At 47.0% G+C, this 23,621-nt stretch overlaps 1 protein-coding gene across 1 annotated transcript in view; it reads right to left on the reverse strand.

Annotated features, from left to right (window-relative positions):
- Window positions 1–23,621, reverse strand: part of PAPPA (pappalysin 1) — a 630,246-nt gene that overhangs the window by 128,336 nt on the left and 478,289 nt on the right. The window contains exon 14 of the mRNA XM_063936909.1: window positions 5,125–5,290. Coding sequence (XP_063792979.1) covers window positions 5,125–5,290 — 166 coding nt within the window. The remainder of the gene's footprint in view (window positions 1–5,124; window positions 5,291–23,621) is intronic.

The raw sequence follows: 23,621 nt of genomic DNA on the forward strand, positions 1-23,621 counted from the left end.
GCAAGGATGTATAGACTACAACCAAGTATCTTTACATTCTAAATATAAAATAAGTGAAAAAAAAGATAAATATGTAATTTTACTAAAGAGTGTTAAGGACTAACTTGTAGCCTTGATCGCTACACTAATAAGCCTTGTCTAAACAATCAGCTGTGACCATAATAACATTTTAAAGACATACAGTAAAGCCAACTCCCCAGCCTTAATCTTGATCAGGAGTGAGTGCATTGTGATTGAATCTACTGAATTTATCTTGATCCAAATTAACGGCCCCTGGCGTGACTGAACCATGCTGAGTGGAGTAGCACAGTTACTTTTTCTTTAAATGTGCATTTTATTCACATCACAGATGCAGCCAAGCATCACTCAATCTGTATTAGAGATGATGGGCTGCAACTTTCCTCGCACAGTAATTAGTTTTAAACATGTAAAAGTCGAATATGAAGCACAACAGAACTTTGAATGAGAAATAGCCACGGATGCTGCATCACAGCACATAGTATACAGCGTCTCATTCGCACACATGGCCTAATTCAGATCTGATCACTGCTTTGAGTTTATGCACAGTGGGCGATCAGATCTGAACTGCGCATGCGTATGTGCCGCAATGTGCAGGCGCATCAGACGGGTACAACGGGCTTCGCCGGTCAGCGATGGGATGGTGCGAATGATCCAATCGCACGGGCGTTCGCAAGGATATTGACAGGAAGAGGCCATTTGTAGGTGGCAACTGACCGTTTTCAGGGAGTGTCTGGAAAAACGCAGGCGGGCTCAAGCGTTTTCAGGGAGGGTGTTTGACTTCAGCCGCGGCACGATCATCAGGATTCTATCACACAGGAAGAGTAAGTCCTGGGCTGCGCAGAGACTGCACAAAATCTGTTTGTACAGCTCTGCTACACACATGCGATCGCACACTTGCACAACAAAAATACACTCCCCCTGTAGGCGGTGACTATCTGATTGAAGGCAGCAAAAAATGCAGCCCAGCGATCAGATCTGAATGTCGCCCATTGAATTGATCAATGTAATCTAACAAAGTAGCTTTGTTACATCAAGTTGATGCATATAGTAAGTACAAATAATATGCACATTTTTTATAAGCAAAAAAGATGCTTGCCACAGCTAAGAAGCATGGCACCTAGCATGCTGAGACATGCTGCTTGACACAACTGGGGCAATAGTGTGCAAATACAGATCTATAAAAAAGGAACATGAATACAAAATAAAGAAATAAATTGTGAATAGCTGGGTAAGGATGGATTGATAGATTATCACAAGAATGTCTGTAATATTAGAACTCTTGCAATCTCTGATAATGACTGCAATCAATCAGAATGGCGGAAATAACTTGGGCATGATCTCTGCTGGCACCATTCCTGCCATAGCACTTCCCTAGATAGTGGTGAAACTCGTTACTACATTAGTGATGTAATTCTCCAGCAATTTATATCATCACTAGGTGCTGCATCTAGAATGGGGCTTTAGCTAAACTGTAGAGCACCTAAAGTAGTAACATCTCAAGTTAATAAGATATTCATTAATTCTTTGCTGCGATATAGTGGTGACTGAAAGGTCACAGTTTAGTAAGAGGGCACCTAAATACAGGGTGAAAATATAATGGTGGTCCAAAAGTGTGCAATCATCTGCAACAACAAATTGATGCTTGAGCTCAGATTCAGCCAGACATGTTGGTGAAGGTTCATCAGGAATTAGAAAAACTTACAACATGGTGGACAGCACGTCGAACATATCCTATGTTAAAAGTCGAGAGTGAATAAAGATAGATTAAAATGAAGAACACCGTAGTTTTTCTTATGAAATTCTGCATCTGTTTTATGAAACTTCTCTTTTAACTTTTATTATAAAATTCACTGTTATAAATAAACTTCATGTATGAAGAAGACTTATTGTCATATCAGTAGTCGTTTGGCAATGAGTCTGGAAAAAGTATATACAACCATCAGTTATACCATTAAAACCACCTGCCCTCATGCTGCCAAAACAGCTCTGACCCGTCAAGGCATGGACTTCACAAGACCTCTGGAGATGTCCTTGGTTATATGGTACATTAGATCCTTTAAACCCTATAAGCAGCGAGGTTGGGCTTCCGTGGCTCAGACTTATTTTTCCAGCACATCCCACACATGCTCAATAAGATGGAAATCTGTGGAATTCGGAGGCCAAGTCAACACCTTGAACTCTTTGTTGTGTTCCCCAAACTATTCCTGGACACTTTGGCAGGGAACATTATACTACTGAAAAGGCCACTGCAATCAGGGAATAACATTGCCATGAAGGGGTGCACTTGGTCTGCAACAATGATTAGGAAGGTGGCAGGTGTCAAAATAACAGCCACATGAATGCTTGGACCCAAGATATCCCAGCAGAACATTGCTAGCTTGCCTTCTTCCCAGAGTATATTCTGGTGTCATTCCCCCCCCCCCCCCCGGTAAATGATGCACATGCGCCTGACCATTCAAATGCTATAAAAGAAAATGTAATTCATCAGACCAGGCCAACTACTTGTATTGCTCCATGGTCCAGTTCTGATGCTCACATGCTCATTGTAGGTACTTTCTGTAGTGGACAGTGGTCAGGATGGGCACTCCAACATGCAGCAAACTGCAATGCACTGTGTGTTCAGACACCTTTCTATCATATCCAGCATAAACTTGTTCAGCAATTTGTGCTACAATAGCTCTTCTGTGGTATTGGACCACACAGGCTAGCCTTTTGGAGAAGCTCTGACCCAATCTACCTATCATAGTTTGTCCTTTGTCAAAGTTGTTCAGATCTTTACGCTTGCCCACTTTTTCTGCTTCTAACACATCAACCTCAAAAACAGTTTTCCCTTGCTGTCAAATATAGTGAATCCCTTGACAGGTGCCATTGCAAGGAGATAATAAAGGGTATTCACTTCACTTGTCATTGGTGTTGGTGTCCAGTCATATGGTCAACAGTTACTTTATAAACATTCATAATGTCAACACACAATGTCAACACTATAATGTTGACATGTTTCATTCTTAGAATGTTAACATGTTCAGATGATGTGAAATGTCAACATTATCAGAATGCCAATGGTTAGGTTTAGGGTCTGCAGGAGGGGTTAAGGGTAGGCACTAGGGGAGGGTTAGGGATAGGAATTAGGGCTGTGAGGAAAAATATTTGCAATGGAACTGTACTTCACATGACTGCTGGGATCTCTAAGCCACCGCTGGAGCAGGTAAATGACCGCTGGGCCACCAGGGTCGTTATTTTGACATTGATAAATGTCAACATGATAACTGTCCACATAACATACCATGTCCATGGTTTTGATGTTATGGCTGATATACCGTTTGTATGAATCTATACCACTGCAAAGGAAACCTGAAATAACTGATGCCTCAAATTAAAATAAACTAAACTGGCTGCAAGCATGATCTTCCCACGATTAAATGACTGAACTTGGATCAACAACAGCTGGAGAGAACCATATGGATCCCACTGCTTGTTATATATTAAAGGAAAACAAACTTAATTTCAAATATCCAGCATAACGAATTCAAAATAATGGGAACTATATATTCAAAAATACTGTACTTACAGAATAATGTATATGTTAGAGTGAAGCTTGTGATATCCCTTTCCCAATGTTAGCAGTATAGTAGGTTGGGGTTTGTTTCTGCATCCTATTTGCCTGCTCTTATCTGCTGAATAATTTGTTATGGTCTGTCCTGTCTTGAACATTAGCAGAGGGGGCCTTCCCGGGGCGCCTCCCCTCTATCTCTCCCAATATGAGTGAGACGGGATAGACCCTGGCATGTGATTGCACGCACGCGCCTTTGGCGCATGGACACTAAAGGCGTGGGCAAGCAATGTGTCAGGGGGGCATGGACTCGTAGCAGGCCCCCATTTCCATGGAGATGGGCGGGGGCACGCGACACGCCTCCATTTCTATGGAGATGGGAGGGGAGGCCAGACCAGCTGGGCGTGGCCTTCCTGGCTCTCTGTGGGACTGGACCTGCCCACCAGCCCATCGGCCATTCTGGCATTTGACAGAAGGGCCAGATGGGCAGACCGGCCCTGGACCTAGCCAGAATGGAGTCCCGTTACTATTAGTATACAATATTTTAGGTCACTTCTGGACAGGGCCAGATTCAGAGCCTGCCACAAATCCTGTCAAACATATATCTTACTACAAGTCTATGCTCCAAAAGTATTGTATTGCGAAAGAAGACCTCGAGGATGAGATAAATGCATTAGGAAAGGAACTGAACCAACGGTAACTGTTCTAAATAGTGACCACTACAAGAAGACTTTCTAACATTGTCAACCAGAAACCAGATGAGGTCTATTAACATTCACCCTTAGGGGCAGGGGCTGGCTGGCAACTTTCAGTCTGGGGGCAGACTCAAGTAAGTAGCCCAGCTTTTCACATGGAATGCATTGCAAAAATGGCCCTGGAACACTTAAAATGCACTGGCCCGGGGGGGGGGGGGGGGGCAGATGGCACCCTGCCCCCCTGCCTAGCCAGCTCCTGCTTAGGGGTATATATGTGCGGGTTTACAGAAGTGAAGTTGTTCCCCATAGCAACCAATCAGATTCTACTTTTTAGTTATCTAGCACCTTATAGTAGATAATAGCTAGAATCTGATTGGTTGTAATGGCAACATCTCCACTTCTGTAAACCCGCACTTTAGTAAATATACCCCTTAGGATACGGCCACACATTCAGCGGGACCCGCTTGGCCGCAAGGAGACTGCACATGGGCGCCTATGCAGGTGCCCACACATGTGCGGCAGTCCCTCTGCGGTCAGGCCGGATGACAGGATGGTGGGATTTCATAGTGAACACATACATTTCAATGTATGTATTCACACAGTGCGGCTGTGCCGCACTGAAATCCTGTGTGCCGGATCCTGTTCTGTGGGATCCCACAGAACAGGATCCATGTGCACACAAACCCCCCCTGCCGGCCAAGCGGGTCCCGTTCAGCAAGACCCGTTTGCCGCTTTGTGTAGCCCCACACTTAGCATCTAAATTAGATTACTCAAAATAAAATATAGGGTTAGAATCCATTTAATGTCCTCAATATAATAATAAACATAATATGTGCCATATGTCATTTCTTTACAAACCTGGGTTTTCCAGATGTCATTGTTCCTGTGTATTTTGAGTCTGTAACCAGTGTGACATGTCACCTCACACTGTGCCCCATTGTAGTGACCATTTGTACAGTTCAGAGCAGAATTTTCAATCATCAACTCCTGACAGTCGGTATCCTCACAAGAGTAGTGAACGCAGCTGCCAGGGAAAGGAAACAGACAATTATTTCATGCACCCAAATCATCCATTTTTATTATTCAGAAAACCATGACATAACTGAATTTATTCACAGAGAACTGCATAACAGAATGGTTATGGAAATGCATACAAAAGTGAGTGCATATTCATCAAAGCAAAAAAAAAAACAATCAAAAAACCCCAATGAGAAATCATTTGAACCTTTTAATTGTACATTACTTATAGAATAATGGTTTTAGAAACAAGTAAACACTAGTCTGAAGCAACCTCCCTCACTTGCCGATATGAACTTCTGTACAGATGTAAATACGCAAAAGAACCTCTAAGGTGAATCTAAAATACAAGCTATATTATTTAAAACTTTTGGTGTATACACACGGTGAGATTCTGGCTAAGCCCGATTCTCACTATGTGACAGGGGCTAGGTCGGCATTGCAAGCACATAATGACTGTGCTTGCAATACTGACTATGGCCCTTATTCCGAGTTGATTGCTAGCTGCTTTCATTCGCAGCGCGGCGATTAGTTGAAAAAGCGGCACTTCTGCGCATGCGTACCGCGTACTTTCACACAAAACTATGCAGTTTTACACAAGGTCGAGCGACGCTTTTCTGTCGCTCTGTTGATCGGTGAGTGATTAACAGGAAGTGGGTGTTTCTGGGTGGTAACTGCCCATTTTCCGCTAGTGATGCAAAAACGCAGGTGTACCTGGGGAAACGGGGGAGTGGCTGGCCGAACGCAGGGCGTGTTTGGGATGTCAAAGCAGAAACTAAACAGACTGAAGTGATCGTAAGGAAGGAAGGTCTGCAGCTACTCTGAAACTGCTTGCAAAAATTTCAGCACTATTCTGCTAACCTTTCGGTCGCACTTCTGCTAAGCTAAGATACACTCCCAGAGGGCGGTGGCCTAACGTTTGCACTGCTGCTAAAAGCAGCTAGCGAACGATCAACTCGGAATGAGGGCCTATGTGCAATTTTGGCTAAGTGTCAATTTTGACTTTCTCTTCTATAGAGATAGTCAAAATCGACTTGCCTGCACAGTCTATATAGGCTTGTGATGCCAACCGCGCCGGACCGCGCATCGGCATCGAATCGGGATCGCAAGGTGACTTTCACCTTGCGATCTGCACTAACTTTTCTTACAATTTTGACTATATAGTCAAAATCGTAAGAAAATATCTCACCGTGTGTACACACCATTAGACCTGAAGAAAATGATTCCCTTCACCATTAAAGCTGTTCTAACTCATGTACTGAGCATGTTTTGCCCGTTTTTGCGCTGGTCACATTCCAACATCAACATGAGTATTTTTTTAATGTAGAATCCACAAAAATGATACCTTGGTTTTTTTTTCAAAACATACCCTTAAGTTGTATATAATACATTTTGCAGCAAACAAAATGTACCAAAAATGGCCAAATAAGTGGCACCTATTTTTCTATAAGTGGGGGCATATTGATTAGTGCTGTCACTCCATCTATGGAAAACGTATGTTTCCACACCTCAGATTTATACTAATGATCACCTATGATCACCAAACAATCAGTTCTAGGGGGTGATCATTTAAAATAGTGGACTTCCCGCTTTCATATATGAAGATCCCTGAAATAATGTATGCCAGGATAGGACAGGTCTCTCCCTTTTGTTGACGTCCTTAGTTTTCTACAGGTGGTCATCCCTACATTGAAAATGTAACTTTTATGGGTGCACCCTTTTTGAAAGATGTAACGTCCTTCTTTCAAACCTAGGTACCCCCAACTTTGTGTCTGCCGCAATTAGGGAAATGGGGACTTTTTGCCCCTACCACACTGCAGACTCTTCCGCCCTACCCCTGCATTTCAGATATTATAAGTGCACAAGCGTAACAACATCATTGTTATTACTCTGCCAAAAGAGTAGATATTACCAACATTTTCATATAGTTATTGAGCAGCACATATTGGGCCTGATTCAGAGGAACAGGCAGTAGCGATTTTGAATGCAAGCAGCCGATGTTTTCTGCCTGTGCATGCTTTCAAGTTGCACTGAACATGTATCCCAATAGTTAATACTCTCTGGGCCTAATTCAAGGTTGATTGCAAAAGCAAAATCTACCTCTAATGGGCAAAACCATGTGCAGTGCATGGGGGGGATGGGGGGGATGCAGATATAACATGTGTAGAGATAGTTAGATTTGGGTGGGTTATTTTATTTCTGTGCAGGGTAAATACTGGCTGCATTATGTTTACACTGCAATTTAGATTTCAGTTTGAACACCCCACCCAAATCTAACTCTCTCTGCAAATGTTATATCTGCCCCACCTGCAGTGCACATGGTTTTGCCCATTAGAGGAAGATTTTGCTTTTGCGATGAACCTTGAATTAGGCCCTAAGGCACAGATCAAAATTGCACACGGAGAGACTGATTTTCAGTGGGAGCTTCTGGAAGGTACAGGGGCGCTACTAGACATGGGCCTCGCACTGACTGCAATAGCCTCTAAAGTTGCAGTTACACTGACACAGGAGGCCATGTTCAGACAGTAAAATTGCATGTGCCATTGGGCTGGTGAAATCTTTAATGGGCCAGGTACACACCTGCACTGCCAGCAATCATGCCGATGGCAAGGGCGATTTCGCTAGCATGGCAGATTACCTGTATACATTAGTCGATGTAATGAATGACGGAACCACATTTAATTTCGTCATTCATTACACGGCAATGCACTACACTGCAGCACGGACAACCAAAAGATGTTGCATGTGACACACGGAAGCACGCATCGGGCATACATATTAGACAATATGCACAATTTGTCGTTCCGATACTGACGCTAATGTGTACCCGGTCTTAGTAAGAGCAGCGACAGAATGATGCCGCAGCCTGTGGTCATCTCAGTAGGCTGAGAATCAGTTGCGGCATTAACATAAAGTTGTTGCAGAAGTTGTCTGAACCATGCCCGTTGTGTTACCTTTGTATAAGGAATCCTATTTATGCTTAATGCAACTGAATAAAAGATTGTCCCGAGTGCAACATCACATTTGTCATTTGTGAACAGTGCATTTTTTTTGTTATTTCTTTTGTGTTTTAAGACATCCTGGAACTGTTTCTACATCTGGAATGTCAGCTGTATGAATGCTAGTGCTGATTAAGCTCAAATACTCACTGGGTCAGAGCATATCCACAAGGAATAAAAAGAACACTATCTAATAAAGAAAAATATTTCTGGCCAAATTGAGAACCAAATTCAACTTAAAGTAGTGGTTGTTACTGATATCACTGTATTCCCAACTGGCCGTCTTCTTCATTACAGAATGTAGTACAGGTGTAGAATAGAAAAATAACAATGTCTATTAGCAATCACAGATGCCCACTGAGTGTTCCCAGATGTCTGCCACATATGCTACATTGCAAGATACCAACGTTTCTCACAGATTTATTATCAGGAAGTAATAACCTGTACCTGCATCACTTTGTTTAAGACCAGTAATCAGACTTCAGAATCATTTTTAACACGGACAGTCTCTTATCACGGGTAGTCTATTTTTTGATAGGATATTGGAAGATTTATTAGTGTACAAAGCAAACACACACAAACAAACAAACTCACACACACACACACACACACACACACACACACACACACACACACACACACACGCACGCATATATTGTAGAAATCTTCATATTTATATAAGGAAATATAACATACGGTGGTCTATTCATAATGCAGAGAAAAGCCCTGTTTTGTGGAAAAGAGGGCTTTTCTCTGCTTTCTGCTATTCACAGAGCGGTTTAGCATGGAGAAGTTCCTGACTTCTCTAGCAGCATCACCATACTTTTGTATGGTGAGTGCAATTCATGAAGGGACGGAAAGCTCAGGTTTCCGCTTCTCCATAGAGTTAAGATTTGCAGGATGGCGCAATCTGAATTTCAGTGGGGTAACTGCTTCCCTGGTCTCTGCCTGGCACCTGGTGCTAGCTCCGCCACTTGACTTCCCTGAAGCCTCCTGTGAGCTCAGCCAGTGGCACATGCACAGAGGGACCCATCAGCTGACTTCACTCTGCACAGAGGGAACCGTAACTGATGACATCACCGCCAGGTCTGTTTCCATTTATTATAGCTAGCAAAAGCTAAATAGTTTAAAACATTTAATTAGCAAGTTTTACTGAATATAACGTCATACAATTTTAGAGTTTAGAATTTGAGGGAATGATAGCAGATACTTTTTATTTTATTATTCTTATTACTAACTGAAGACCCTTATTCTATGATAGGTCTCTATGATAGGTCTTCCTTGTGTCTCTAATGTTTCAGTGTGAAGGGAATCTAATAAACCTGCTTCTATAAGTTCCAGTTTAGATGGATCCAATAAATCTAGCTGGCAGAAGACAGCTGATACTTACCTCTCATTACATGTAGCATTGAGAATGATTCAATTATCCATGAGGCTGATAACCCTGCAAGTAATTACCAATATATATTAGAGATGAGCGGGTTCGGTTTCTCTGAATCCGAACCCGCCAGAACTTCATGTTTTTTTTCACGGGTCCGAGCGACTCGGATCTTCCCGCCTTGCTCGGTTAACCCGAGCACGCCCGAACGTCATCATGACGCTGTCGGATTCTCGCGAGGCTCGGATTCTATCGCGAGACTCGGATTCTATATAAGGAGCCGCGCGTCGCCGCCATTTTCACACGTGCATTGAGATTGATAGGGAGAGGACGTGGCTGGCGTCCTCTCCGTTTAGACACTTGATTTACTAATTTTGGGGAGCATTAGGAGTACTCAGTAGTGTACAGTGCAGAGTTTTGCTGATAGTGACCAGTGACCACCACTTTTATTTATAATCCGTTCTCTGCCTGAAAAAAGCGATACACAGCACACAGTGACTCAGTCACATACATACCATATCTGTGTGCACTGCTCAGGCTCAGGCCAGTGTGCTGCATCATCAATATATATTATATATCTGTCTGACTGCTCAGCTCACACAGCTTATAATTGTGGGGGAGACTGGGGAGCACTACTGCAGTGCCAGTTATAGGTTATAGCAGGAGCCAGGAGTACATAATATTATATTAAAATTAAACAGTGCACACTTTTGCTGCAGGAGTGCCACTGCCAGTGTGACTAGTGACCAGTGACCTGACCACCAGTATATAATATTAGTAGTATACTATCTCTTTATCAACCAGTCTATATTAGCAGCAGACACAGTACAGTGCGGTAGTTCACGGCTGTGGCTACCTCTGTGTCGGCACTCGGCAGCCCGTCCATAATTGTATATACCAGTGACCTAACCGTGGTTTTTTTTTCTTTCTTTATACATACATACTAGTTACGAGTATACTATCTCTTTATCAACCAGTCTATATATTAGCAGCAGACACAGTACAGTGCGGTAGTTCACGGCTGTGGCTACCTCTGTGTCGGCACTCGGCAGCCCGTCCATAATTGTATATACCAGTGACCTAACCGTGGTTTTTTTTTCTTTCTTTATACATACATACTAGTTACGAGTATACTATCTCTTTATCAACCAGTCTATATATTAGCAGCAGACACAGTACAGTGCGGTAGTTCACGGCTGTGGCTACCTCTGTGTCGGCACTCGGCAGCCCGTCCATAATTGTATATACCACCTAACCGTGGTTTTTTTTTCTTTCTTTATACATACATACTAGTTACGAGTATACTATCTCTTTATCAACCAGTCTATATATTAGCAGCAGACACAGTACAGTGCGGTAGTTCACGGCTGTGGCTACCTCTGTGTCGGCACTCGGCAGCCCGTCCATAATTGTATATACCAGTGACCTAACCGTGGTTTTTTTTTCTTTCTTTATACATACATACTAGTTACGAGTATACTATCTCTTTATCAACCAGTCTATATATTAGCAGCAGACACAGTACAGTGCGGTAGTTCACGGCTGTGGCTACCTCTGTGTCGGCACTCGGCAGCCCGTCCATAATTGTATATACCAGTGACCTAACCGTGGTTTTTTTTTCTTTCTTTATACATACATACTAGTTACGAGTATACTATCTCTTTATCAACCAGTCTATATATTAGCAGCAGACACAGTACAGTGCGGTAGTTCACGGCTGTGGCTACCTCTGTGTCGGCACTCGGCAGCCCGTCCATAATTGTATATACCACCTAACCGTGGTTTTTTTTTCTTTCTTTATACATACATACTAGTTACGAGTATACTATCTCTTTATCAACCAGTCTATATATTAGCAGCAGACACAGTACAGTGCGGTAGTTCACGGCTGTGGCTACCTCTGTGTCGGCACTCGGCAGCCCGTCCATAATTGTATATACCAGTGACCTAACCGTGGTTTTTTTTTCTTTCTTTATACATACATACTAGTTACGAGTATACTATCTCTTTATCAACCAGTCTATATATTAGCAGCAGACACAGTACAGTGCGGTAGTTCACGGCTGTGGCTACCTCTGTGTCGGCACTCGGCAGCCCGTCCATAATTGTATACTAGTATCCAATCCATCCATCTCCATTGTTTACCTGAGGTGCCTTTTAGTTGTGCCTATTAAAATATGGAGAACAAAAATGTTGAGGTTCCAAAATAAGGGAAAGATCAAGATCCACTTCCACCTCGTGCTGAAGCTGCTGCCACTAGTCATGGCCGAGACGATGAAATGCCAGCAACGTCGTCTGCCAAGGCCGATGCCCAATGGCATAGTACAGAGCATGTCAAAACCAAAACACCAAATATCAGTAAAAAAAGGACTCCAAAACCTAAAATAAAATTGTCGGAGGAGAAGCGTAAACTTGCCAATATGCCATTTACCACACGGAGTGGCAAGGAACGGCTGAGGCCCTGGCCTATGTTCATGGCTAGTGGTTCAGCTTCACATGAGGATGGAAGCACTCAGCCTCTCGCTAGAAAACTGAAAAGACTCAAGCTGGCAAAAGCACCGCAAAGAACTGTGCGTTCTTTGAAATCCCAAATCCACAAGGAGAGTCCAATTGTGTCGGTTGCGATGCCTGACCTTCCCAACACTGGACGTGAAGAGCATGCGCCTTCCACCATTTGCACGCCCCCTGCAAGTGCTGGAAGGAGCACCCGCAGTCCAGTTCCTGATAGTCAGATTGAAGATGTCAGTGTTGAAGTACACCAGGATGAGGAGGATATGGGTGTTGCTGGCGCTGGGGAGGAAATTGACCAGGAGGATTCTGATGGTGAGGTGGTTTGTTTAAGTCAGGCACCCGGGGAGACACCTGTTGTCCGTGGGAGGAATATGGCCGTTGACATGCCAGGTGAAAATACCAAAAAAATCAGCTCTTCGGTGTGGAGGTATTTCACCAGAAATGCGGACAACAGGTGTCAAGCCGTGTGTTCCCTTTGTCAAGCTGTAATAAGTAGGGGTAAGGACGTTAACCACCTCGGAACATCCTCCCTTATACGTCACCTGCAGCGCATTCATAATAAGTCAGTGACAAGTTCAAAAACTTTGGGTGACAGCGGAAGCAGTCCACTGACCAGTAAATCCCTTCCTCTTGTAACCAAGCTCACGCAAACCACCCCACCAACTCCCTCAGTGTCAATTTCCTCCTTCCCCAGGAATGCCAATAGTCCTGCAGGCCATGTCACTGGCAAGTCTGACGAGTCCTCTCCTGCCTGGGATTCCTCCGATGCATCCTTGCGTGTAACGCCTACTGCTGCTGGCGCTGCTGTTGTTGCCGCTGGGAGTCGATGGTCATCCCAGAGGGGAAGTCGTAAGCCCACTTGTACTACTTCCAGTAAGCAATTGACTGTTCAACAGTCCTTTGCGAGGAAGATGAAATATCACAGCAGTCATCCTACTGCAAAGCGGATAACTGAGTCCTTGACAACTATGTTGGTGTTAGACGTGCGTCCGGTATCCGCCGTTAGTTCACAGGGAACTAGACAATTTATTGAGGCAGTGTGCCCCCGTTACCAAATACCATCTAGGTTCCACTTCTCTAGGCAGGCGATACCGAGAATGTACACGGACGTCAGAAAAAGACTCACCAGTCTCCTAAAAAATGCAGTTGTACCCAATGTCCACTTAACCACGGACATGTGGACAAGTGGAGCAGGGCAGGGTCAGGACTATATGACTGTGACAGCCCACTGGGTAGATGTATGGACTCCCGCCGCAAGAACAGCAGCGGCGGCACCAGTAGCAGCATCTCGCAAACGCCAACTCTTTCCTAGGCAGGCTACGCTTTGTATCACCGCTTTCCAGAATACGCACACAGCTGAAAACCTCTTACGGCAACTGAGGAAGATCATCGCGGAATAGCTTACCCCAATTGGACTCTCCTGTGGATTTGTGGCATCGGACAACGCCAGCAATATTGTGTGTGCATTAAATATGGGCAAATTCCAGCACGTCCCATGTTTTGCACATACCTTGAATTTGGTGGTGCAGAATTTTTTAAAAAACGACAGGGGCGTGCAAGAGATGCTGTCGGTGGCCAGAAAAATTGCGGGACACTTTCGGCGTACAGGCACCACGTACAGAAGACTGGAGCACCACCAAAAACTACTGAACCTGCCCTGCCATCATCTGAAGCAAGAAGTGGTAACGAGGTGGAATTCAACCCTCTATATGCTTCAGAGGTTGGAGGAGCAGCAAAAGGCCATTCAAGCCTATACAATTGAGCACGATATAGGAGATGGAATGCACCTGTCTCAAGTGCAGTGGAGAATGATTTCAACGTTGTGCAAGGTTCTGATGCCCTTTGAACTTGCCACACGTGAAGTCAGTTCAGACACTGCCAGCCTGAGTCAGGTCATTCCCCTCATCAGGCTTTTGCAGAAGAAGCTGGAGGCATTGAAGAAGGAGCTAAAAGGGAGCGATTCCGCTAGGCATGTGGGACTTGTGGATGCAGCCCTTAATTCGCTTAACAAGGATTCACGGGTGGTCAATCTGTTGAAATCAGAGCACTACATTTTGGCCACCGTGCTCGATCCTAGATTTAAAGCCTACCTTGGATCTCTCTTTCCGGCAGACACAGGTCTGCTGGGGTTGAAAGACCTGCTGGTGACAAAATTGTCAAGTCAAGCGGAACGCGACCTGTCAACATCTCCTCCTTCACATTCTCCCGCAACTGGGGGTGCGAGGAAAAGGCTCAGAATTCCGAGCCCACCCGCTGGCGGTGATGCAGGGCAGTCTGGAGCGACTGCTGATGCTGACATCTGGTCCGGACTGAAGGACCTGACAACGATTACGGACATGTCGTCTACTGTCACTGCATATGATTCTCTCAACATTGATAGAATGGTGGAGGATTATATGAGTGACCGCATCCAAGTAGGCACGTCACACAGTCCGTACTTATACTGGCAGGAAAAAGAGGCAATTTGGAGGCCCTTGCACAAACTGGCTTTATTCTACCTAAGTTGCCCTCCCACAAGTGTGTACTCCGAAAGAGTGTTTAGTGCCGCCGCTCACCTTGTCAGCAATCGGCGTACGAGGTTACATCCAGAAAATGTGGAGAAGATGATGTTCATTAAAATGAATTATAATCAATTCCTCCGCGGAGACATTGACCAGCAGCAATTGCCTCCACAAAGTACACAGGGAGCTGAGATGGTGGATTCCAGTGGGGACGAATTGATAATCTGTGAGGAGGGGGATGTACACTGTGATATATCGGAGGGTGAAGATGAGGTGGACATCTTGCCTCTGTAGAGCCAGTTTGTGCAAGGAGAGATTAATTGCTTCTTTTTTGGGGGGGGTCCAAACCAACCCGTCATATCAGTCACAGTCGTGTGGCAGACCCTGTCACTGAAATGATGGGTTGGTTAAAGTGTGCATGTCCTGTTTTGTTTATACAACATAAGGGTGGGTGGGAGGGCCCAAGGACAATTCCATCTTGCACCTCTTTTTTCTTTTCTTTTTCTTTGCATCATGTGCTGATTGGGGAGGGTTTTTTTGGAAGGGACATCCTGCGTGACACTGCAGTGCCACTCCTAGATGGGCCCGGTGTTTGTGTCGGCCACTAGGGTCGCTAATCTTACTCACACAGTCAGCTACCTCATTGCGCCTCTTTTTTTCTTTGCGTCATGTGCTGTTTGGGGAGGGTTTTTTGGAAGGGCCATCCTGCGTGACACTGCAGTGCCACTCCTAGATGGGCCCGGTGTTTGTGTCGGCCACTAGGGTCGCTAATCTTACTCACACAGCTACCTCATTGCGCCTCTTTTTTTCTTTGCGTCATGTGCTGTTTGGGGAGGGTTTTTTGGAAGGGACATCCTGCGTGACACTGCAGTGCCACTCCTAGATGTGCCCGGTGTTTGTGTCGGCCACTAGGGTCGCTAATCTTACTCACACAGCTACCTCATTGCGCCTCTTTTTTTCTTTGCGTCATGTGCTGTTTGGGGAGGGTTTTTTGGAAGGGACATCCTGCGTGACACTGCAGTGCCACTCCTAGATGGGCCCGGTGTTTGTGTCGGCCACTAGGGTAGCTAATCTTACTCACACAGCTACCTCATTGCGCCTCTTTTTTTCTTTGCGTCATGTGCTGTTTGGGGAGGGTTTTTTTGGAAGGGACATCCTGCGTGACACTGCAGTGCCACTCCTAGATGGGCCCGGTGTTTGTGTCGGCCACTAGGGTCGCTAATCTTACTCACACAGTCAGCTACCTCATTGCGCCTCTTTTTTTCTTTGCGTCATGTGCTGTTTGGGGAGGGTTTTTTGGAAGGGCCATCCTGCGTGACACTGCAGTGCCACTCCTAGATGGGCCCGGTGTTTGTGTCGGCCACTAGGGTCGCTAATCTTACTCACACAGCTACCTCATTGCGCCTCTTTTTTTCTTTGCGTCATGTGCTGTTTGGGGAGGGTTTTTTGGAAGGGACATCCTGCGTGACACTGCAGTGCCACTCCTAGATGGGCCCGGTGTTTGTGTCGGCCACTAGGGTCGCTTATCTTACTCACACAGCGACCTCGGTGCAAATTTTAGGACTGAAAATAATATTGTGAGGTGTGAGGTATTCAGAATAGACTGAAAATGAGTGTAAATTATGGTTTTTGAGGTTAATAATACTTTGGGATCAAAATGACCCCCAAATTCTATGATTTAAGCTGTTTTTTAGTGTTTTTGGAAAAAAACACCCGAATCCAAAACACACCCGAATCCGACAAAAATAATTCGGTGAGGTTTTGCCAAAACGCGTTCGAACCCAAAACACGGCCGCGGAACCGAACCCAAAACCAAAACACAAAACCCGAAAAATTTCAGGCGCTCATCTCTAATATATATGCCGATTTGTGATAACTCCAAACTTGCAGCTATTTGTTCTTAGTACCAAAAATATGAGGTGAAGTCAGGCCGGGAGGGAGCAAGTACAGGTGTAGTTGGTGGAGTTGCATTGCTGTTGCAGCTGCAACTCGCCCCCCTAGTGACCTAATTAATTAACCCCTATGTGTCTATGTTTGCTCATTTGTGCTCCTTCATAAAGTTATGTGCACACGGTATCATACAAGGCTGATTTTAAGTGGGTTGCAGGCTACTTACATAGGGAACATAAGAAGCAACACAGATCCAATGTATGTACTTGCTGGACAAACAATTATGTTTCTTGTTTCATACTTTGAAAAGTTAAATGGCCTACAGTATGTAGTGATGAAGTCAATTTCATATCGGAATGGGCATAATTAATAATAATATTAGTAAACGTATGTGTTATCATCCCCCGTATATACAGTATGTTTAAAAATTGTACAGCTAACTATATGATTTATACATCAGCATTAGAAAATTCCTAGCAGGCCAGAATGTTTACATTTATGCAAGAATTGATTGAGCTTCAGAGGATGTGGCTGATGTTCTGTCTTAATTTGAATGTTATAGAAACATGCAAATGTATTGTATAAGTGGCGTGACAAGCAGAGGGCTGAATGGGAAATAGAAATTCATACTTGTAGGTGATCTGAAATATAAGTACAGTATATTGCCTCAGTATGCTAGAGCAGGAAGGAGAAGATGAGATCCTGTGACCATGTCATATTTCACGCTGCCATGGTATCATCCCCATTTGTCGGACAGGACCACTATTTTGAGGAAAGGGTTCTAGCAATCACACCTGGTACTGGGAATTAATTAAATCTCAGATGTACTGTCTCTTCCAATTTAATATGATGGGAAAGCATCCGTTTTCTGTGAGATGGGAAGCATGACAGTAAGGCTATATTAACCAGGAAAACTGTACAGCCTGCATCATCTGCTTAAGGTAGCCAGATGGCTTGGATGCCCAACTGCTCTCAGGAGAGACCTTATACCAAACATTGCTCAATTCCGAGGTGATATATGAACTACTGTATATTTTTATTCTTTTTATTTCTAAAATTGTTTATAATCTATATGTGCTTTAAAAAAATCGTATACTCTGTAATTCTTTTATTGTAACTGTAAGCTTTGAAGTTATTCTTGAAATTTAAAACCTAATGTCTAGTTCTGATATTCTGAGTTTTTAGACTGACGGTCCTGTGTGGCTCATGTTACCTGTTTCATGCAATATTAATAACTGTCTATTTATGTAGAAGCAAAGAGCTACCTAGTGTCATATACAGATGGAGCCGTGCTCATCTAGTGCGGTTACATCACAAACGTGCACTCCCGGCGGGACTAGACGCCTATCCCCGCTACGGGAGTGCACAGAGACGCTCCCATTCACAACGATAGGCAGGACTTGGCGGGCATGCTGGGGCTTTCTCTTTGCTGGTGACAGTATAGTGTCTGATTAACCACACGTGCTGAAGCCACCATAAGTCACTGGCAGTGATTTTCAGATTTACTTATCTGGTGAATCAGCCAGCCAGTCATGATAGCCTATTTTTACAGCAAGCACTATACAATTAATACCAAACTTGCATACATTTCTTATCTCCCATCCAAGAAATCAAAGGGTTATGTCCAAGTGGTGAGGTGTGGTGGTGGAGTTTGGTTCATCACAGTCCTTTTCCTCTTGGTACAAAGTCACAATTTGCTTCATGGTGCAGTGGAGGTAGGGTTATGATGGCATCCTGCTCATTTCACTAATGAGGCAAGCTCCAGGCCTCCACATAAAAATAACCCCATGATAATGACAGCATGATGATGACAAGACACCTGCTGGCCACATGGTCAGCAATAAATCATAAGCTTTAAATTTTATTTCTACTTTTTTCACAAAATTATGTAGTTTTTGTACTTTTACATATTTAGGGTGACATTGGGGCTGATAGTGTATGAGATCTACATGACACTGACCAGTGACCACACCCTCACAGCACTTCTCATAGTAGGCCCTTGAGTCATTTCAGACCCAGGCCCATGATCCCTGGGCAGGACACAGGAGGGTGTCCTTCTCTTATAGGAGTCTTTAGAACAATACCTATAGGCAAGGTAAAACTTAGACACACATACACAAGCTGCCCCATGCAAAAGTATAAATATTACATGAAAAGTTCATCCTCATAACGCTTTTCAATCACTTTTTTTTTCTTCTCCTAAAATACTGATCCAGACTGTGGACATTAGGGCTTCCTATTACATGTTTAGTACATGTGGTGCTTTTCTGTATTTAAAGATTTGTCTCACATTGGGCAAATATATCAGAGGCGGATCTAGCGCTGGTGCAGCCAGTGGATAGCACCGGGACCCACCACAATGAAGGTGCCCTCAGCCAGCAGCAGTATAGTGGGTCAAATGGACTCATTATACGCCGACCACCACTGCTCCGCAGGCACAACCAAAATTGCCTCTGGCAGCTGATGAAAGGAGGGACGGGTGCCCACAGCCACGGCATCATCTATTCACTGAAGGGTGATGAGATGAATCATCACCCTTCAATCCAGGGCCACTGCAGCTGACTGTCTCTGGCATTCAACGAAACTGCAATACTGCAGGCTGGGAGTGGGAGGAGCCAGAGACAGGAAACGGGGAGCTGTGTGATCAGATGGGTGAGAGGAGCTGCTGCCCAGTGAGCACTTGGGAACCAGTACTCAGCGAGCAAAAAAAACCCCAAAAAAACAGTAAAACATATTAATGTAAAATCTGGGCACATTATATGTACTAGGTGATTCATCGCGCCCTACGGGCGCTCTTCACACCGTCGTTAGGGGCTACGCCCCGTTAACCTCTGCACGCCTTTGAACATACGCAGGGCAGTAGATAACAGAATCAGAAACGCAGGGCAGTATAGAGGACTTACAGAAATGGGTTCCGGTTGAGATAAGATAGAGAGGCGTAGGGGGAGAGAAAGGGAATGTACAGAAACGCTGTGCGATCGGTAAAGGATAGGGAGAGGCAGGGTGGTAGGGAGAGGATAAAGAGAGGGAAGGTGTTAGACAGAAAATACCGTTGCAAGGGGCTACGATTCATTATCCCCTGCACGGGCTTCAGCTGTGCTATAATTGTTATTATATGGAGTATTACCTGTTTTTTTTTTATGGCAGTGGGTAAATATTGTAAGGGGGGAGGGCGTGCGATTGTCAAGGGGGCGTAGGCCTTTGTGAGGGCATGCAGAGTGGCCGCAGGGCACAATGAATAACATAGTGTAGAGTGTAGTATATATTGCTAGTGTCTGCATTATGAAGTACCAGATGAGTAACAGCAATGCACTGTAGATTAGATACGAAGGTGCTGTGGCCACAGGTAGCAGAGCCGCTTATACACACAATGGCCACAGGTAGCAGAGCCGCTTATACACTCAATACCCACAGGTAGCAGAACCGCTTATACACACAATGGCCACAGGTAGCAGAGCCGCTTATACACACAGTGGCCACAGGTAGCAGAGCCGCTTATACACACAATACCCACAGGGGGCAGAGGCGCTTATACACACAGTGCCCACAGATAGCAGAGCCGCTTATACACACAATACTCACAGGTAGCAGAACCGCTTATACACACAATACCCACAGGTAGCAGAACCGCTTATACACACAATACCCACAGGGGGCAGAGGCGCTTATACACACAGTGCCCACAGATAGCAGAGCCGCTTATACACACAATACCCACAGGTAGCAGAACCGCTTATACACACAATACCCACAGGTAGCAGAACCGCTTATACACACAATACCCACAGGGGGCAGAGGCGCTTATACACACAGTTCCCACAGGTAGCAGAGCCGCTTATACACACAATACCCACAGGGGGCAGAGGCGATTATACACACAGTGCCCACAGGTAGCAGAGGGGCTTATACACACAGTGCCCACAGGTAGCAGAGGCGCTTATACACACAATACCTACAGGTAGCAGAGCCGCTTATACACACAATGGCCACAGGTAGCAGAGCCGCTTATACACACAATACCCACAGGTAGCAGAGGCGCTTATACACACAGTGGCCACAGGTAGCAGAGCCGCTAATACACACAATGCCCACAGGTAGCAGAGCCGCTTATACACACAATACCCACAGGTAGCAGAACCGCTTATACACACAATACCCACAGGTAGCAGAGCCATTTATACACACATTACCCACAGGTAGCAGAACCGCTTATACACACAATACCCACAGGGGCAGAGGCGCTTATACACACAGTGACCATAGGTAGCAGAGGGGCTTATACACACAATGGGCACAGGTAGCAGAGCCACATGTACACACATTACCCACAGGTAGCAGAACCGCTTATACACACAATACCCACAGGGGGCAGAGACGCTTATACACACAGTGCCCACAGCTAGCTGAGCCGCTTATACACACAATACCCCCAGGTAGCAGAGGCGCTTATACACAGTTCCCACAGGTAGCAGAGGTGCTTATACACACAATGGGCACAGGTAGCAGAGCCACGTGTACACACAATACCCACAGGTAGCAGAGCGGCGTATACACACAATACCCACAGGTAGCAAAGCCGCTTATACACACAGTGACCACAGGTAGCAGAGCCGCTTATACACACAGTGTGCACAGGTAGCAGCGCCACTTATACACAATGGGCACAGGTAGCAGTGTTGCTTATACACATAATGGCCACAGTATTAGTGTTTCTAATTAATCCAATGTCCATTGGTAGCAACTATACTCACAAAAGTTTGGGGGGTTTGGAAAGGGGGTGGGTTCAGTGAGGTTCCTATCCGTGGGAATCACTTGTAGCGGCTGTGGATGGTGATTCGAGGTGCTACGTGTGGTGGAGGGTTTGGTGTGGGAGGGGGTCCAGAGGTGTTGTGGGTGGCGGAGGGGTGGGTGCAGGGGCATGGATGGCGTAAAGGGTGCAGAGGTCCTGTGGGTGGGGGAGGGGGAGGTGTAGAGGGGGCGCGGATGGGGAGTGTAGTTGCTGTTGGTGGGGGAGGGGGACTGTGGATGAAGGAGGGGGTATGGAGGTGATGTGTGTGTGGGAGGGGCGATGTAGGGGTGTGCGTTTGGAGGTGCAGGGGGGTGAGCTTAGGTGATGGGTTTCAGAAGTGCTGTGGGTGGGGGAGGTGTGGGATGGCACGGATGGGGGATGTAGATGTTGTGGATGGGGGAGGGGTGGATGCGGGGGAGCTGTGGATGGGGGAGGGAGTCCGGAGGTGGTTCGGGTGGTGGTCCAGAGGTGTTGCGGGTGGGGGAGGGGCAGGTGTGGGAGGTCCGCAGATGTGGAGGGTGCCTGTAGATAATGCGGGCGGGTAGGTGCTGTGGTTGTGGGAGTGGCGGGGGTGTTGCGGGTGGGGTATGTGATCCGGATGGGGTAGGTGATGTGGATGTGCGGTAGCTAGGGGAGGGGCGGGCATGGCACGGATGGGGGAGGGGTTCCGTGGGCGCTGTGGATGAGTGAGTGGTGGGTGTGGGGTTACGGCGGTTGTAGTGGGCTAGGTGTGCTGCTGCAGTGGGTGGGGGAGGGTGCCGGTGCAGGGATACCACAGTTGGGGTAGGGCGGTTGGTGCAGCTGTGTAGGGGAGGGGAAGGGGAGGGGGTGCGGCGGTGGGGAAGGGGCGGGTGTGAGGATGCTGCGGGTGGGTTGGGGGGGGGGCGGGAGGGGGTGTGGATGGGGTCTGTAGATGCTGGTGGTGGAGGGGCAGGTGCAGGAGGCTGTGGATGAAGGAGGGGGTCTGGAGGTGCTGTGTGTGGGGGAGGGGAGGGGCGATGTAGGGGGAGTTGGGGTTGCAGAGGGGGAGGTTGGGTGATGGTTTGGAGAAGTGCTGGGGGTGGGGGAGGTGTCTGTAGATGATGGGGGTGGGGGAGGTGCTGTGGGTGGGGGACAGGTGCGGAGGTGGGGCAGGGGCTGGAGCAGTGGTGGTGCAGTTGGGTGGTGGGAGGCAGCTGCTGGGGTTCCGAGGGTTGGGGAGGTGGTGCGGGTGGGGGAGGGGTGGGTGCAGGAGGGGTGGGTGCAGGATGGGGCAGTTGCGGTGGTGGTGTGGGTTGGGTGAAGGGTGCAGCAGGGGGGAGAGGTGGGTATGGGGGAGGGGCAGGGTTGCAGCGGGTGGGGGAGGGGCGGGGGGTGCTGCAGGTGTGGGAGCTACGGGTGGGGGCGTGAGTGCCGCGGGTGGGAGTGGATGTGGGGGATGCGTTGGGTGCCGCAGGGGTGGCCAGCGGGTGTTGGTGCTGTGGGTGGGGGAGGGGGCAGAGTGCCACGGGTGGTGCGGGTGTTGGTGCTGCGGGTGGGGGAGGGGGTGGAGTGCCACGGGTGGTGGGTGGATGCGGTGGGTGTCGCGGGTGTTGGTGCTGCGGGTGGGAGTGCCGCGGGTGGGGGGCGAATGGGGTTGGTTTGCCTCGGGTGTTGGTGCTACCGGTGGGGGAGGGGGGCGGGAGTTCCGCGGGTGGGTGGCGTGGGTGTTTGTGCTCTGGGTGGGGGAGGGGACTAGAGTGCCGCGGGTGGTGGGTGGATGCGGCGGGTGTTTGTGCTACGGGTGGGGGCGGGAGCAGTGGCGCCACAACGTGGGTGCGGGCCGCACCCGGGTGTTACCCTCTGAGGGGTGACACCAAAGTGCCGGCTCCTGTCACAGTGCAGAAGCCAGCACTGCACATTCAGCAGTGTCCGGGTGAAGGCCGTATGCCCCGACCCACAATGTGCCGAAAATGGGGGGTCGGGACGCGAAGCCACGCCCCCTTTTCACCCGCGACCGCGGGTAAGTGTCGGGTGGATGCCGCGGGTGGGAGGCAGATGCGGGTGGTTGCCGCGGGTGGGAGGGGGGGCGAGTTGTGCCGAAAACGGGGGTCGGGACGAGAAGCAACGCCCCCTTCCGCGAAGCCACGCCCCCTTTTCACCCGCGACCGCGGGTAAGTGACGGGTGGATGCGCAGGTGGGAGAGGGAGCGAGAGCTGCTGCCAGTGCTCAGCATGTCCCCCTGAACTCTGCAGCAGCCGCTAGTCTGTGAGGCGGGTAGTGTGAGTTCCGCTCACAGTCAGCGGCTGCGG

Source organism: Pseudophryne corroboree, chromosome 8 (assembly GCF_028390025.1).
Source record: "Pseudophryne corroboree isolate aPseCor3 chromosome 8, aPseCor3.hap2, whole genome shotgun sequence".
Classification (NCBI taxonomy): Eukaryota; Metazoa; Chordata; class Amphibia; order Anura; family Myobatrachidae; genus Pseudophryne; species Pseudophryne corroboree.